At 34.2% G+C, this 18,339-nt stretch overlaps 1 protein-coding gene across 10 annotated transcripts in view; it reads left to right on the plus strand.

Annotated features, from left to right (window-relative positions):
- The window catches only part of AHI1 (Abelson helper integration site 1), a 94,322-nt gene that overhangs the window by 65,766 nt on the left and 10,217 nt on the right, over positions 1 to 18,339 (plus strand). For 7 of the 10 annotated variants that reach the window (XM_032683178.1, XM_032683180.1, XM_032683182.1 and 4 more), the window contains 4 exons: positions 4,342 to 4,400; positions 9,864 to 9,929; positions 12,219 to 12,381; positions 13,799 to 13,899. In XM_032683178.1, the coding sequence (XP_032539069.1) occupies positions 4,342 to 4,400; positions 9,864 to 9,929; positions 12,219 to 12,381; positions 13,799 to 13,899 (389 nt within the window). Of the gene's footprint in view, positions 1 to 4,341; positions 4,401 to 9,863; positions 9,930 to 12,218; positions 12,382 to 13,798; positions 13,900 to 14,482; positions 14,822 to 15,546; positions 15,604 to 18,339 lie in introns of those variants that run through there. The other 3 variants (XR_004356095.1, XM_032683186.1, XM_032683187.1) reach the window with 3 other exon arrangements.

Here is an 18,339-nt window from a genome sequence, read left to right on the forward strand (position 1 = left end):
TAAACCAAAAAAAAAACCAACAAGAAAACCCACCTTGGAACTTTCCTTTAAAACCTTTGAAAGCTAAAGTAGAGATTATACTGCATACTAAAAGACCCTTCGGTCACAAAGGCCATACTTTTGAATTAATGGCTGTGCTGAAAATAATTGTTTGCTGAAAAATAGTTTTAAAGCCACAGAAGATGAGTAAGAAAAGGACTGAGCTGATATACACAAATTCATCTCATATCTGAGTTGACTTTTTCCCCACTTTTTGTTGTTTACTTCGCTGTACTATGTTGCAAGAGGCCACGATATAATGTCTGCAATAAGAAATACCTTTTCCTAGAGGCATTGTTTTCATGTCTTTCAGGACTTGTTTGTGGGTTTTTAGACATTAGCAATTAGTATAAACTTAAAGTAAAACTCAATTAAAAACAGAATAATGTGGAATTGGAGTAGGTAAGATTTTTTTTTTTTCTCTCTACATGTTTTACAGTCGTTCATCACAGAAATGTCTGAATATTAACTTTTTTCAATTTTATTAGATATGTCTTTTTTCTTTGATGTTCTGTGATTTTATGAGAATTTTCCAGGATGAAATTTTGGATGATTTCATTAACTGTAGATTCCATGTGACTGGAATCCTTAGGGATTTGTGATGCTAAAATACCTTTAGTAATTAAAAAATTAATTTATCAAGAACATTTCAGAAAGCGAGAAAAAACTTTCTTTTGAAAAGTTAATTAAAACATGAATTCTGTAATGAATGTTCTCTCAGCGTCTCTTAGAAGAGCATTTTTTCACATAAACATTTAACATTGGGTGGTTGTAGACAACCCAGTAGGATAATAGTGGATTTATGTGACTTCCTAGAAGGAATTTTTTTCCCTATTCTGGCTCTTATGCTATTAATTTAAAATAAATGAAATAGCTAAAGATCCTATTATTTAAAGGGAAATTTTCTTAGTAATTACAAGTACTACTTTGGGGGGCACCATTGCTGTTATCGTACCAACTCATAGGTGTGTTTTGGACAGGACAACTACTTGGTTTCTGTCTTCCTTTTTCTTTAGTTGCTGTTTTACTGGCAGAGAATATATTGCCCGAAGTGACCTGGGAGGAACTGAGGATAGACTTTCAGTTCACTGTTCAAATTATGCAGGAAACTAACAGGGTTTCAGACTCCTCTCAAGGCAAACAGCTACATTGTTTTTCAAAAGATACCCTTTCTTTGGTAGTCATTTCCCGAAAGCCAGCACATGCTTGGACTCACAAGGTAATTGTAACAGTAGGATTATGTGGACCCTAAAGAGGAGCTGTCTTGCTGTTAAATTGTGTTGATATGAAAATTCTGGTCATTTGAGAAAAAGCATTAGCATCTGTCATTTTGAGACATCTAATGTTTCATTTAGACATTAACAGTAAGTTTTTCTAGAAATAATCTATTCTTCTCATGTAAAATTCCATAGAAAGGAAACCACTGAAGAATCAATGTAGAGTAATAAGAAATGCAGTAATTCAAATGTTGATACTTTAGTAGGGAAAATTAGCTTCTCAAGATGTACATGATTTTGAAGGTGAAGACAGATGATGCTGTTAAGAAAGAAGATTATTGAAGAGTTCAAGTAAACCCTCTCTATCAACAGAGATGCTTTTCCATTACTGCTTATGAAGCATCCTTAAGATAGGACAATCTAGATTAACCTGATGGTGTTGGGGTTTTTTTCAGGCTCAACCGTACAAGGGATTTAATGACCTTTCTGTTAACTCAGACTAAGTGAGAGTCCCAACAGGTCGTGGTGTCCTGTAAACTTCATTTTCAGGTTAAGTGAAAATGTCGTTCTGCAGTCTTGACCTCAGTTTCAGTACCTCACTATACTAGTTGAAAAGTGTGCAGCCTGGATCAGAGATAACCAAAGAAAGCACTGCTGAGGCTGTTAGTCACACCTGCTTGATGTCATTTACATGCTTCATCAAGCATGGAACCATATCAAGCCAGTAGCTGTATAACATTGCTTTAAAATTCTTCTGCATCATTTGAGAAAGAAGGGATGGATATTCCCTTGCTTGCTGAACGGACCTTGTTTTGGGAATGATGAAGCTTTGGACAGGGTTTTTTGTTGGTTTTGTTTTGTTTACTTGAGTTTTGTTAATATGACTGTTCTGAATGTAGGGGCTACTAAAGGAATACTTAATAACTAATGAATAATGCTAAAAACTAGTTTGGGGTAACCAATAGCCATGATCATAGAGTATTTGGATCCAAGCGTGCTGTGGTCTGTTTACACCTCAAGCGAAGTAGTGAGAATTTTCTGTTTGTTTTGGCTCTAGTCATGGAAAATGCTGTATAAACCAGTGCCAGCTTCTAGAATTCAGTACAGCACACTGCCTGTATCTTTAAGTTACACATCTATCTCTATCCTATACTTGCAGCATAACGGGTCTGCACTGCTTTTTATTGAATCTTAATTGGGAATATCAGACTAACCATAAAGTTTTCACTTGACAAGCAGCTAAATAGACAGACTGCACAAGAGTACTCACATGCATAAACATACAGTCCAGAGGTAATGCGTATTTTCCTTAGGAAAACAAGAAAGTCAATTATATTACTGATAAAAATACAGATTAATTTTGTTTTTAATTAAAACTTGATTTTTCCAAACAATTTTTTATCAAATATTTTATAAATCTTGTATCTTAGTATGCGTTTGTGTGAATTGGCACAACACTGCAATGCTCAAATTCATTATTCTATGGTAGAATACTTAGCTGTCTAAAGAAAAATTTATTTTTTATCATGTAGACATTTTATTGGTTCTGAGTTTGGGGTTTTTTATTCAAAGAGTTGATGTGACACTTGTATGCAACAGTATATCCAATATGTAGTGTCACCTCTGTAGCATCTGGGTTTGTATGAGTATGTAGATAATAATATCAGTAGAAGTAATATCCCCAGTGACTTTTGGTGTTAGTGCTGAGCAGATGTTTTAACAAATAGCTTGTTTGAAAAAATGTTAGCTTCGGGTCTACCGTCTTGAGCATGGGTTAAATTCAGAAAATGGTTTCTCTTCTCTTCTCTTTCTTCTTCTTAAAAGAGATGGGGTAAAGTAATAAGAAGCAAAGCCTTTCAAAATAAAGTATTTCAGAATTTATACAAGCTTTTTTGAAGTTATTAAGATCAGAAATCTTTTAATTCATACACAAAGTTGAATAATGTATTATTGGACATGTTTAGGATTTTTCACAAGTACAAAATTAGTCATATGCAGAAGATCTGCAGGAGCATGGTTTAACTATGACTATTTGATCTTGCAGCTTTTATTCTAGCTAGAAATATATAAATATCTTAATGATTAAGCATTTATGAGTAAATCTCCTGTGAAAGTCAAAACCACTAGGCTTTAGAAAGGATACTGTAGGTGAAGTTGTGCAAGCTTCCTTGTGGAGTTGTGCCAGTGCATGGGAATCTGAATCTGAAAAGTACTCTTTATTCAGATACTCGACAGCAGGCTTTTGGTGTGGCAAATGAAAATGAGTTTTCAGAATTTATTCCGCTTTGAAAACAAAACTTGTTTGAAAGCTAGTGTCTCACAGAGAAAATCCAGTGAGCTTAACTCTGTGTTGCCTGGCATTTCTGTACTTGAGAAACGATTCTCCAGTGAAGCAGTAGCATATTTCACAGTCATGTTCAACGATTTTCAGATTTTTTTGTATCTTTTCTTTTTAAGATGTTTTCTTAAGTATACAGCTGAGGAGACCAATAACAAAAAGATAAATCCATAGATGATGAAAGGATTTTCTTGAGCTTAGTAGTTAACATAATAGTTTGAAAAGAATTTACAAGTACTTGTTCAAGTGTGCTCTGTAGAGAGTGAATAAAATAAACAGCAAGATGTGTTGTGATAGGAACTCAGATGATCAAAAGGAACTACTGAATAGACATAGTTATTCTTTCAGATAAAATAAGGAAGTAATTCCTTTGTGAGTTTTTGTGATCATTTCTGTTGGAAAACTTTGTATGCATTACTCAGAAATTCAATGAAGAGTAAAGCAATACAGCCTAGATAATAGTGTCAGCTTTGAGCATGAGATGGCATGTGGACATAGCTTGAGCTACTTCTCCAAATCATTTGAATGGAAATATTGGATTAGTTAACCTTGTGTCAGGTCTGTTAGTTAAATAAATCCTCCAACTGTTCCTGACTGAAGGTTGCATAGTTGTGACTGAAAGATGCTGCTGCTTTTCATTAGAATTTTGTCAAACATATCCTGCTAACATAATGATTTTAAAATAAAATGGTTTATTCGATGGAAAAGGATAACAAGCAGAAAATTCACAGCCTTTTCTTTTCACAGGGTGTTTCAGCCCAGTAGGAAATCCTCTTAGCCGAACACTATTGGGTAGACTACAGATGGTATGGAATTCTCTTTTTGCATTTTTTTTAAATTGATGTTTAACTATAAAATGTCATTATTCACAATTTCTCATTGTAGAGAGGTGGTTTTTTTATCCTGTCTTTATTAAAAAAAGAGATATCTTCAAGCCAGTTGTCTACATAGGCAAATTAGCTTATGCTGCAGCCAGCTGGTAGGAAGATCAGATATCTGAAAATCAAAAACTTTATATTTTTTTCATTATTTACTTTTTGTTGTTTAGAAATAAATAAGCTAAAATCACACTCGAGTTTTTTATTATTACTGAGAAAGAAGGCATTCATAAACAGCAACAGAAAGCTGAGACAGTTACTGGGAATGAAATTCTATTTGTAGCACCATGTTTTCGTTGTTTACTGTTTCATACTTTATCTTTCTGTAACAAGTGAAATCACAGATATTCTCTTGCTTATTTAACTGCTTATCTATTAAATATTGATTGTAAACTTCTACTGATTATATTTGTTCCTTTGTTTATTTCTGGTTTCCTGACCACCATAATAAAAATCCAACAGAATCTGTAAATGCCAACTTTACATTTGATAAACCTGTATTAAACACAAAATGTATGGAGGAACTAGTGACAGAAGAACAAGCGGTGCTTCTGAATACTGAATGCATTTGTATCTCTATGAAGCTGAGCCTCTTGTACTAGAGATGTTAATCCTTCTGCACTCATGAACAGAATGCCATGGTTTATTATTCTGTTGTAATTGCACTGCTTGTAATTTTTGAGAGAAATATTATAAATGGACACAATTTCACTTTGATCATTTATAACTGTTTTACAATTTGGATTTGGGGTTTTGGTTTGGATTGGTTTAGGATTTTTTTGATCCTACCTTATTTAACAGAATCTGTTAATACAGTTGTGGAAGGCTTGTAAACTAAGTAGGATTCACCAAGGAATTTGAAAGTGTGGTTTTACATTGCTGTTTTGTTAGTGGTTAAATGGTTCTTGTTTTCACACTTTAAATTTTTTGCCATCAATATATATATTTTTAGGGAAAAGTATAAATTGTTCAACCAGTACGTTAGTGCTCTCCACCACAGCAAGCTTGATAAACATTTACAGGATCAGCTCTTTTGTGAGGTGCTAAATAGCAGCTAATTTAAAATAGTTTTTTCTGAGAGGGCTAAATTAGGGGTTATATTTGAACATTGAATATTGAATATATTTGTTGTTTCTCCTATTATAAATGCAGTAATATATATGTAACTGCAGGTTAACCAAGTAATTAATACCAAAAAAGTAGCGTATTTAGAAATGGTGAAATAGTTGAAGAGGTTTTAAATAATTTCAGGAGCTGGAGTATTTCACATGCTTCTGAATTGATCTTTTCTTCCTTTTCCTTTTTTCTTTTTTTATCCCTGTGGACTTTACTGCAGCAGCTGTGTTTGCATTTCTTATTTCTGTTTGTATGTTGCAGGTTTCAATGAAGTGCAGTCTGCTGCAGGTTCTTTTTTCCTCAAGGCAGATTATAGATTCCCATGCTTATTAAATATTAAAAGGCTGTGATCAAATCAGGATTGTAGTCATCTGAAGTGTAAGGAAGTAACTTTAAAGTTTCTATGGACAGATTAATTACAACCGAAGAAGAATATATAATTCTTAGCAATTGATACTTTTGGAAAAATTTTAATTTACCTATTAATACAAATACTTGTACTTCCGTTTCCCATAGACTAAATTTGTAGTTAGGTGTCACTAATGGGAAAAAGAATGCATTGGACCAGAGAACAAGAACAGAAATATGATAGTGCTGACAGTATTCGTCTGTTTTCTTCTAAGTCTTAGCTTATTTAGCATTTAATTTAAAACTTCAATTACTGCAGTAAAGAGATTACATGGCATTTTTAGGAGAGGAGATAATTAAGTAAAATTCTAACTCTTTGAATTTCTAACCCTTCTTAAGAAAAAAGGAAGACAATGTAGCAACAGTAAAATCTCAGGTCTATTCTGTAAGATTTTTAAATGTTTTAAATATTATCTTTTAAGCTAACCAAGAGTTTTCAATCAAGTTGTATAAGTTAATTTCTCATTTTGTCTTCTTTAAAAAAAAACCCAAATCAAGTAGCCACCATAAACCAAAAGCAGCAACAAAAAAACCTGGAAAGGTAACAGTCTTAGAACCTGGACTATTACACACTGAGGCACAGATTTACTGGATAGGCAAGAGAAGCTGTAACACACATTCTTTGTGTGTTTACTGGACTGTTTGTATAAGTAATATTCCCAGTTTCTCTTCCATTCTGGCAGATGGCAGGTATAGGGAGGTGGAGTGAAGTAGTGGTGCTGTGCAACATTCAGGAAATAGATGTTTGTCCTTCTTCATGTCACTGAGTCTGTCACTAATGGGAAAAGGAGAGAGGGTGGCTTTGGCCCTGTATGCATAAACGTTACGGTTCCCATTGGTATATGTAGTGTCGCCTAAAATTAGTCTTAGAAAAGCTTATTTTTGAAGTGTTGTTATTAAGAGGTAATGACTAACTCTTAGAAGTGGGACTTAATCTATATGTTTATTCTTTTACAATAAAGAATATGTTTACCTATAAGGTAAAAACATGGAAACATCATTAGACTTTACATTTTTCCGTATTTTTTCTTTAAACTTTGATAATGTGGTGATTGAAATATATTGGTTCAGTAGGACAAATGAAATGCTGAGACTTTTACTGAAAAGACAGTAACAACTGATCACTTGTTCTTACTCAGTGCTCCTTCTCCTAAGAGGATGAGAGATACCTAATGCCCAAATCCTGCTGGCTGCTATACATCTGCATCAAGAAAGCAAAACCTCCATTAGCACAATCACTGAAAGTGCCCAATTAAAAAGAAGCCATGAACATTTTAATTAGCGTATTATCAGAAATTGATAACACTTGATACAACAGTGCAACGTTCTCTTTTGTATTAGTGTCTTGAAACATTTTTGTTTGGTTTTGAGTTAGAAATTTCAAGGGTATCTAAGTGGGTTAGTCATGGATAACCAGTGTGATACTCCATGGTCTAGAACTCTGCATGAATGACTGGATCTGTTTATCTTCCTCTGAGGATGTTCCTTTAATGCTGAAAGCTCCTAACAGCTTTGTTCAACCAAAATCAGTGTGACATGGCAGACTTTTTCAGCAAGGATTTCGTTTCTGTTTCTCACAGATGTCTGCCTCCCAAAAAGACCAACTCCTTGGAAGATGGCTATAGCCCCACATCTGTTCCAATGCAAAAAAAGGATTATCTAGTTTCCATCCTGCATGAAAAAAAAGGAGACATTAATATTGTATTAAGAATTATGTATTCATACGTTATAGTATGTCTGTTGCTTTTTTGGAATCCTGAAAATGTGCCTTAATCTTGTGACACAACATGTAAAAAATTATGTTTCTAAGCTGAAAGGCCAGTAGTTTTAGTTGGGTGATTCTTGCAGTGTAACTGGTAGTTGGCACTATTTGAGGAATGGCATGGCGTGGAAGAGGCAGCTCTTCTGCCTTGCAGTAGCTACATTTGTGGTAGGCAGCTGAAAAGGGGTCATATAATGATAATTGAGTTTGATTTCTTTGAATCACAACTGTGGCAATTGCCAGGTGGAGGTAGAGCTGTGTGTAGCCAGTGACATACTCAGAGTATCTATCTCTTTAAGAGGCACCTCTATGGATTGTTGTTGCTTAAAAGTTTAAGGCAGTGTCTGAGAATATTCAGCGTCATCACAGGGTGACTCATGGATTTTAGCTTGTTATTTCCAAACAGCTCACTCTCTTCAAGCTCTTCTTGAGTTGAGTGTTTGAGAGCCACATAAATACTTTATTAAAAAGAGAGAAAGAGAGAGACACAGATTGAGACACAATAATGGGGCAATATGAATACCTGAACTAGATATCTAAATAATACTCCTAATAATTCTGATGAATCATTTTTGAGCAACAGGAGGCACTCCCATCCCACAGGCTAAGCACATTGCCTGTACAGTTCTTCTAACCTTGAGAATAGAAAATGAGAATTAGCTGAAACCTGTACAGCAGTGCTAACTACCAGTAGACCACTGAACAAGCCACATACTCTGAACTGCAGCTCCACCAGTCTTTGTTCAAAATTTGTTTATCAAATCAGGCAGTTACACTTTTTTTCTTCCTTCTGTGCATGTACATAATTACTCAGAACTCTTTGGGTGGTAGGTTTAGATGTTCTGGTAGATGATGAGAATTGAGTACAACTGTTCACTTTTACACTGTGTTCATCTGTATATACTGTATGTGTCTGTAACTACTGTGGCAGCTCTGAAACAACCTGGAGACTGGATGGAACCTCAGGATAGTCAGTGATTTATTTTCCATATAGGATAAACCTAACTAAGTTATGAAGACAACATTGAGGGCAAGGATCTCTGTTCTTGAGAATGCCATTTATTCTACTGAGGATTTGCAGTGGTTTTCTTTGTAATATGTAATGACATTCCTTGAACCATGCTGATGAAAAATAAAAAACCCTACTGAAAATAAAAGGAGCACTATATTTTCGATACATTTTTTTAAAAAGCAAGAGAAGAGAAAGAAGTTCATGTAAAAGATAGTTAAAGGAGTGGCTGTAAAATATGAAAAAGGTGAAGTATAGTGGATAAAAGTTTTCAAATTTAAGTATTTATGAAGTGGTATAACTGTTAGAGGTAGAAATGTTTACTTCACAAATCTCACATTTGATTTTTCTCTTCTAAAATGTCTTAATTGCTCTGTAATATTTCTATTCTGTACTGTAGTGTATATCCTTTGACACATACAAAATCTAGGGGAAACTGGCTTCCCCTTTGTGAAGATCGACCACTGAAAAAAATTAATACCAGCAAAGGACTACCAGCTCTTCCTTTTTTTTTCTAGTTTGTTGTTACTCTTCTAATTTTCTTAATTTTTCTATAATATATCTCCTTTCAACTGAAGCATTCTGTTGTTTGACAGAAATAAATTTTTTTGGTACAGGCATATCCTGATTATTGCATTATATATCTACTATTCTTTTGAATTTGTTGGAAGTCTGAAGAGTGAGTGGTAAAGACAGAACAACTAGAATGAAATGGAAAGTTTTGGTTGTTAAGACCAACCTGAAATTTCCATTATATAGCAGTGACATCTTTTACGTCCTGGTTCAGAGGTAAAGTTCACTGCAACAACTTCTTAAATATCTACTGTATTTGCAATGCAAACAAGATGGGACTGCATAGTCACCAGTCCAGTTGTCTTTAGTGCAGTTTACATACTTGAAAAACTTGGTATCTTTTTTAAATATCTACCAAGCAATTGCCAATATTACTCAGTGTCGCTTAACATCACTTCTGCTTTTTCTTTTTTAAAAAGAGCATTTTATTACAGATAATTCTTATCATCTTAGTAGACATGAAAATACTCATAGTTTAGCAAGATACTTCATATTAAAGTTTCAACATAATTTATTCTTCTAGAATGATGACAGCCTGACAGCATTGGGAGTGGGAGGAGGAAGCAGTTGTCCACTCGTGCAAGAGACAGTAAGTATTATGTAATTTTTTGCAGTATTTTCTATACCTGTTATACTGTATCTGTGCTTTTGAAAGCATGTTCCCTTTTTTGTAGCATGAAATCCCAAGGATTTTTTTTGCTCCCATAGATTTTGTAATTCTTGCAAAGATGTTCATAACTGGCATAACTACATTAATGCTGGGTTTATATCGCTCTTGAAGAACAATCTTGTAAAATTTTGTTGAACATAGAAATTTTTATTTTTCACTTGGACTCGGACACAGGCAGAACTTGACAAATGTTTGAATGTCACACTAGAAGAAAGTCCAATGCTTTAGGCATAATTGTAAGTGGTTTACATTCTTCTTTGGTTCTGAGGTGCATTTCCTCTATCCCGTCATGGTCATTTTTCTGATCACATGTCTCCAGAGAATATAATGGCAATTTCCACATTTCATTTAAATTGTCAGGCCTACTAAACCATTTGTATTACAGGACACATTGGTTTATTAATTTCTTATTTCTGAGAGACAGACAGTGGGACTTGATTGGTTTGAACTGTTTGTAGCAGTGAATTTTTGTAATATTTTCCAAAAAACATAACATTTACACCAGAACTATCTTAAAAAAGACACTACAAGATGAAGTAATTGTAGCTCTGCCTTTTATTGTTTTTCATGCTACCAAGTAATTAGTGTTACATTCCTATGTTCTTTTTTGGTTTTGGTTTTTGGTGTTTGGGTTTTTTTTTTACCTTAAGTGACCTCATGGTTTTCATGAGGTCATCACTTAATTGAAGTGGGCACTATTAGAGCACCTCTTACTGGACATGATCACGGTGCTCATTAGTATGGTTTAGTTTGCTTCTGTGCTACAGTTCATATTTCTATGTTGTCAACACCACCTATAATTACTGTATCAGCTTTCCTAATGCAGGGAGGAGAGTTATGATAAGGGTTATTTCATTGTTTAACTTCTTTATGTAAGTTCAGGACATTTGAATTCATATTTAGATAAATTTCCTGTTTAGTGAGAACTATGCTGATACTAATTTTTGATACTGACCAGCTCAAAAATTGCCACATAAAATTTAAAATGGCATCATGGAATCAGTGGAATCATTTCCATCTTTTCCCATTTATAACTGATTTAATCTGTTTAATTGATGACATGGAATTATGAAAATACAAGTGACATTGTCTATATTTTTACACATATAACTCACAGGTGATCGTACTCTAAGTAGAAATACAAATATAAAAGCATTGTGCAGTTCAGCAGTCTTAAGATTTAAATGCATGCATGAGTAATAAAAAGGGTTTTTTTCCTTCAAATCCCTATCGTCATACTTTGCTATCTCCTTCAATCCCCTTAAACCTCCTGTTGCTCCTAACAATCCCTGTCTTTGACCTCTTTACTTACAATTTTGTAGAGGAATCTGAGATGAAAATTATAGGTAGGGAAGCACCATTCTGTGTCTAAAATAGGTCATAATTTTGCTCCTCACTTATGATGAGGAAAGTGAGCAATTCCCCTATTGTTTCGGTTCATTTGTTTTCTTTTCAAGCTTTTCTGCTTGGAGTTCACCAGGACAGATTTTTGTTCATAGGGTATAGGAAATAAATAAGAAATTGTACTTGATATTTTCATATTCAGGGTAGAAAGCAGGCTTCTGGTAATGTATTTTATGTAGTATGCATGATGCTGATGACTATTAGTATTCTTTTTCATAAAAGTGTAGGTGCACTGTATGTCAAATGGATTTATTATGTGAAATGGAATTTAAATGTATTTTTAAAATATTTAAAAGATATTTGTGTAAGCAAAACAAAGAAAAAAAGAAAGAAAAAAAATTGAGTGATCAAAGCAAAACTTTGCAATCTCTTTTTGTATTAAATTTTTCCTTCGATAAAACTGTCATACTGTTGGAGTATTTATTCAAACACATATGCTTCATGAGCACACAGAGAATGGGATCTGAAGGTGGTGTAACAATTCTGAGAAACTGAATGTATGAAGTTTTTTTTCCTTTTGCTTCACAAGCAAATTGCTTATAAAACTAACAGCTGCTGTTTTGAAGCTAATCTTAGTGAATTGAATGTTCTTAACCATTTCTGCAATCCCACAGTCCTTTATCTTGCCTCTCCTGCTGCTTTCCCACCACCCCTGATCCCATTAGCAAAACTTGAGGCAGCCTCAGCTTTTACCAAAGTGCAGCTTTGGTTTCAGCTGCTTTTCTGCAAGAGGAAGTGAATGTTGCGCTTTTTTCTCTGTGGCATGGTTGTGATAAAGCTGTGGTGCTCTTATCTCTCTTTTAGGTAGTGGCTCTTTATGACTACACAGCGCATCGATCAGATGAGCTAACCATCCATCGCAGTGACATTATCCAAGTGTTATACAAAGATAATGATAACTGGTGGTTTGGCAGCCTAGCAAATGGACAGCAAGGCTATTTTCCAGCTAATTATGTGGCTGGTGAAAGTAAGTTTACTGATGTCTTCCTGGTATACCGGTGTGGGTTTAACTGATGGTCCAAGATTTTACTGTGCTGTACTGCTATTGTTCTGAAGATAGGAATTCGTGCAGTACACACATGGCATAATGATGACTTACTGTGGTGCAAAAACTGTATAGCTAACCACTTAGCAAGTTGACATACCTGACTTAGGAAGGTATGCTCTCGGTTAAACATTCCAGCTAATGCAGTACTGACTTAATTATCTGTCAGCTGGATTGATTCCTTGTCTCTTCTTACATATAGCAGCCTGGTTCGTGCCCTACCTTGATAACGATTTAGGACACATCAAAGCATTCTACAAACATCTTAGTTTTTTCTTAGGCAATCTCCACTAGATCTAGCTTTTGTAAAACCTCTTAATTTTCCCCCTTCCGTACTGGAGAATGTTCAGTTCCCAAATAAGTGGATTTCAGTATGAAGTTTTAAAAGAACAGTCATGGTTAAATCTCGTATCTGAGCATTGAACTTGCAACCAGGTATTTGTTATTAAAACAGTTTTGACTAAACTGATACAGACAAACCTAAATGAATCTGAACAAATAATATAGGAAGCATCCTACTTAGTCAACTGCTCTAAAGATGCTCGGTGTGTTGATAGTTGTTAGTATTCAGCTTGTGGACACAGCATGTGGTTGCATAGTGCAAGTAATTCATTTGCCATCCTAAACTATCAAACTATCAGTTATACTGATGTTTAGAAATCCTTTGACTCAACATTTCTCAAGATGTTTTCCCCCATCTTCTAGTTCCTCCCTCTGTCTTTCGAGTGAAATCTAGTATTTAAGCCTCTTTCCTAAAAAAGACTTGGATATAACACTGTACTCACTTGAGGATAATTAGATTTACTACTGCCTTTGTGCTCTCCTTGCATATCCTGTGGATTTTCTCCAGCCTTTCTTCCTTGCAAAATAACCCAGAGAGAAGTCTGTAGGAAGAGTCTTCAGTGATGGCCTTAAAAATATGTTGTTAAAAAAAAAAAAAAACCAAACAAAATTTTGGAGGCAGTTGTCCAGCTGTGCAAAAAAATCTCTGGTAGATGTGTTATTTTAGTTGGTGATCAAATCATCTTATTATTGAATCAGAAGAAATGCATATGATACATTTATTAAGTGTCAGCTGCATTGCTGTCAGTATGGACTTGGTTCTTAGGTAAATGTTTGAATGCTTTTATTTTATATAATAACCATTTAAATCTAAGCTTACTAATATGAATAAAAGTTTACGGGAAAAATTTAATAAATTCTCATACAATGTTTGGCTTCAAACATTTTTCACCTGTTTTCAGTTTACATCTGTTTTTGGCTAGATCGTAATGTCATGGTGGTTCACATAAATTCTTTCATGTCTCTCATAATGGCGAATTATGGTTCCTCTTTTCAGAAGAGTATGAAGAACAACCTTCAGAATTAGTATCAGATTCTGCTCCTCTCCTACCAGAAGGACCAAGAGAAGCAGAGGAAGGTTCTCTGACATTAGATAAGGTAACAATTTGAGAAGGAAAGATTCTGTAAGTAGTGTTATATTGAATCTCTTGTGTACACATGGACTGTATTAATTTTTGATCTTTTTTGTAAGAATTTCTTATGTGTAGACCTCGTTCTAGGCAAGCAGGTAGATTTTCAGCAGCAGTCTAATGTTTGTCTTGTGTGGAATCAGCTGTTCTGTCATTTGGCAATTAAATATTCTGCTTACTTACACCATTGTAATGAGGGGCAAATCTCCATTGACTCCAAGGTTTTCAGAAGTATCTCTTACAGCTACCTGATGTAAATCATGGTTGAGGGAACAATATGGATTTTTCAAAACCTGACATAATTTCAGGTGCTTGACTGTCATTCTTGGAATATGCATTGCCCACATATTCTTCAGATTTTCAACCATGAAATTTCCTTATCTATGGGGTTGCTTAGGAAAGAACTGGGATGTTTTTCTCTTGGGAGTTTTCTAGTTCTTGTAATATCTTAATTAAAGATACGCAATGTGATCATGGAGCCTTTTTACCATATGAGGAGATATGCTGCATCTAAATGTGCTTACTTGTCGGTGGCTCTTTCTGTTTAAAAGCTGCTGATGGGTCTCTCATATGAGTGGCTGCACCTCTCCTGTATGTTGCTTAGGAGGGTGAACTATAGAGACTTTGTAGTTTGGAGGAGCAAAGGTAATAAAGGCTTTTGCCTCGACACTCTCTACTATCTCTCCACTTCCACCATATGCTTATACTGGGTTGCAATTGCATATGGCATTATGTTGTTGCTTACATACCACACACTATACCGTGTGCATAAACATTCCTGTTTCTGTGATTTTAGTTAAAATACAATATGTGCAGAAGAACAAAGAAGCAGGACCTGGTTTTTAGTCCAAGAAAAATTGAGCGTTTGATTTTTATTAGGGTTTTCTTTTCTGAGCTTTAGAGATTCCACTGTGTGCAAAGCAGGCCAGTTGATTCTCACTTCACTAGAAGGAGATTAGAAACTTTGCATAGCTTGTATCCCTTCTGTGAAATAAGACTGATGTTTGTTTTACAACATGGGATAATTTGTAAGCAAAAAAAAAAAAAAAGATAAAAATTAGGTCAATAACTCTTAAAATTTAAGGAATTTTTATTTCAAAATGTTTGTATCCTTAATAAGTGTACTTTTCACAACTATTCATTTATTTGTGTTACTAACATAACTACTTAAAAGTGAGTTTTGTTCAGATTTCTTTCAGATTATTTGACTTTTCCACGTACTTCTCTAAAATTGAATCTAATATTTTATGTCTGATTTGCAGGACTCAAAACTCCTCTGTGTTACTTTGTTACAATTTTGGGGATTTTTTTTTTTCAGATGATCTAAGTATAGGACTGTTTAGGTTGGAAAAGACATTGCAGTGTTCAAGGTTAAAATACTCAATGCAGTTTCTATTAACCTTTTTTGTGTAGCTTCTGTTTTTAGTGGGTGAATAGAGAGAGGTAGCATTTAATAAATTATTGAGTACAGATTACTCACTTGGCAGTTTTCTTGAAGCCAACTGCTATAAATCGAATTACTAAGTGTTTTGTCTCTAACTATACTTGAAAAATGGAATTAATCACTGCACCGAGTAGTAATAATTTATCTGAAGTATCTTTTACGTCTTTATAGCTGAGAAACTCATAGCCAAACCATTGTCCTGGAGAGACAAGGGTGCATTATTTCCAGGTACTGGCAGTAAAGGCAGACTCTAACAAATATGGGAAAAATTACATTACTGAAGATTTCTTTCATTTGTTGTCTGTGTTGCTAGAGGCAAGGAAGGTATCCCAGAGGGAATATGTTGCTATAATCATCCAGTTTCACTTGTACTCAGATTAGAAAAGAGAAAAGTGCTAAGACACCTGTTGTTATTAGACTTGATCATTGTTATCCACATCTTTTTTTCTGTTTTTATCTAGTAGAAATCTAGTCAATTTACTGCATAAAAACACTTTTATGTGCACTGTTACTAACATTTGCAACTAGTATTTGTTATTCAGCTTTGTGAGAAGCAATGTTTGATTAGTTCTGATTGCTTATAATTTTTCAAGTGTCTGTGGTTGACATTTTTCTAACACTAGTTTTTGTATTACTAGAGTACTTTTTTACTAACACTCGGTTTTAGTAATATTTAATTGAAATACTCTTTGTACTTGTACTACTTGTACTTTGAGTTAAATTGACTACATATTTAATAATTAGTTGGAATTTTGTAGCAGTCTATATAGTACATATAGAAATTCAAAAGATACAATGAAGCAAATGTACAGTGACTGTCCAGAACAAAGCAAATACGTTACTTTTTATCTTGCGCAGCAGCTGAGGGCACTACAAAATCGTGAAGAGCCCAGAGGAAAGTTATGAAACATTTACAAGTCCTGGAACAAATTATATAAGAGGATATACTTACAAGTGGATTTTTCTTTTCCTTCTGCTGTTAAACAAGATCAGGGAACATTAATCTGGAATGGAGCACATCTAATTGCTAGAAGGAAATTTTTGTTTATGCCGTGTGTAGTTACCTTGATAAACCTACTACAAGACACTATTAAATGTATGTGCTTAGGGATTAATTGCTTTAATAACGCATTTTAGGCTGAGGTAATGGCTGAAATTCCAAAAAGCATCTGAATGAATGGGAAATGCAAATCTGACCGATTTTTAAATTTCAAGTCACATCAACACCAAATAAATCATCAAAAAGATAAGACAGTTGAATCAAATTATGAATCTGACCACAGTAAAACTTGTGATGCCTTGAAGGTGTAGTGGGTTTACAAAAGCAACAGTTCTGCTTAGAAGAAACAAATTGTCGTAAATGTTTGTCAGCATGAATGGAAGTTCTACAGTGCTTTGGCTTTAGGCAATACTGGATACTTCTGAGACAAAGCTGCTAAGGTGACCACTGAGGGGGCTGATCAGTTATGGCAGTTCCTGTCTTGCAGTAGTGACACAGCAACTTTTCTTCCTATTCCTTATATTTTATTTTCAGTATAAGACCTGATAAAAGGAAATACCAATTTCTTTTACACGGGAAATAAGAAAAATCATTACTTTGTAATACCTATGTGTTTTGTTTGGTTGGGGTTTTTCGTTTCTTTTTTAATCCAAATATATTTTAATTAATAATTAAGTTTTTGTTTAAGTAGTTACCACAATTGGGAAAATATAATTAATTCCTTGGTTGTGTTTTGGTTTTGTCCACAAGCATGTTTTCCCTAATATTTAGTTATACCTAGGTCTGCTATATTATTCTTTCTGGGTTTTTTGAAGGATTGCTCAAATATTTAGCTCTGTTAAGCCTACAAAACAGTTACTGTGAAAATCATTATAGAAATTACCTGTGAGATTTTGCTACCCCAGAAGACTAAATAGGGCACTTAAAATGTTGAATATGACTATGGTTTTAATTACTGAGAATACCAGATAGTCTAATTAAAAATAGTTTTCCAACTGCAGATATAACAAATGCATATCTAGCTAATCATCAGAGCTTTATGAGTGAATAAAGTGGAATTATTAACATTAGAAGAGGGTGTAATACTCAAGATCCAATATTAGTCTTTGCAAATAATTAAAAAAAAGGCTGTAGTTCAAAGGACTTGCTTTCAAAATTCTTTCTACCATCAGCTTTGCATTCGTAACATAATAATTTTATGCAAACCTTGTTTTCCTGCCTTATGAGTTACTTAACTCCTGTGCCACAAAATTAGGTCATAATCATCTTTAATTACAACATACCTCTAAACTGCCAATAGAAATTTCATGGAGTGAAGGTGTCGCTGCACTGATGAAGAATTCCAAGAAATAAAGACAGACTTATCATCTGACTGCTCCAGTAAATGTGCTGTTTCCAGGTTCCTTAAGATGAAAGTGGAAAGGACAGGAATTCAGATAGGGTTCTATTAGAAACAAGAATGTGGGTTTTACAAGATTTTGGCAAATTAGAAGCATTTCAAAGTTGATAGTATGGGGGGTTTTTAACTAGAAATTTTCTGTTGTCTATAAAATCTTGGGAATATGTTTCATAATTTTCAGGTGGCCTACCACTCACTACATAAAATGCATTCTAAATATTAAGTATGCAATTCCACATTACATGAAAATAGTAGGAAGTAATAATAGACAAAAACAAAATTTAATTTAATTTAAAATTTTCATTAAAAGTGTAAGAAAATAGTCTTTCTAGTGTATTTATCTTTGAAAAATGATACCAAGATGTAAAATAATGGTCATAAGCATCAAAAGGGTTGCTGTCAAAAACCACATTATTGCACGATTTGGATAATCTGCCCAAAGATCATCACAACTTGATTCCGTGTATATTTAAATAAAGTTTGGGATTATCACTGTTCGCATAAATAATTCATGCTCTCACTCTTCTTCCCCTAGAGAAGGTTGTTGTCAGACTTTGTATTTAGC

The sequence above is a fragment of the Chiroxiphia lanceolata genome, chromosome 3, assembly GCF_009829145.1.
Source record: "Chiroxiphia lanceolata isolate bChiLan1 chromosome 3, bChiLan1.pri, whole genome shotgun sequence".
Taxonomy (NCBI): Eukaryota; Metazoa; Chordata; class Aves; order Passeriformes; family Pipridae; genus Chiroxiphia; species Chiroxiphia lanceolata.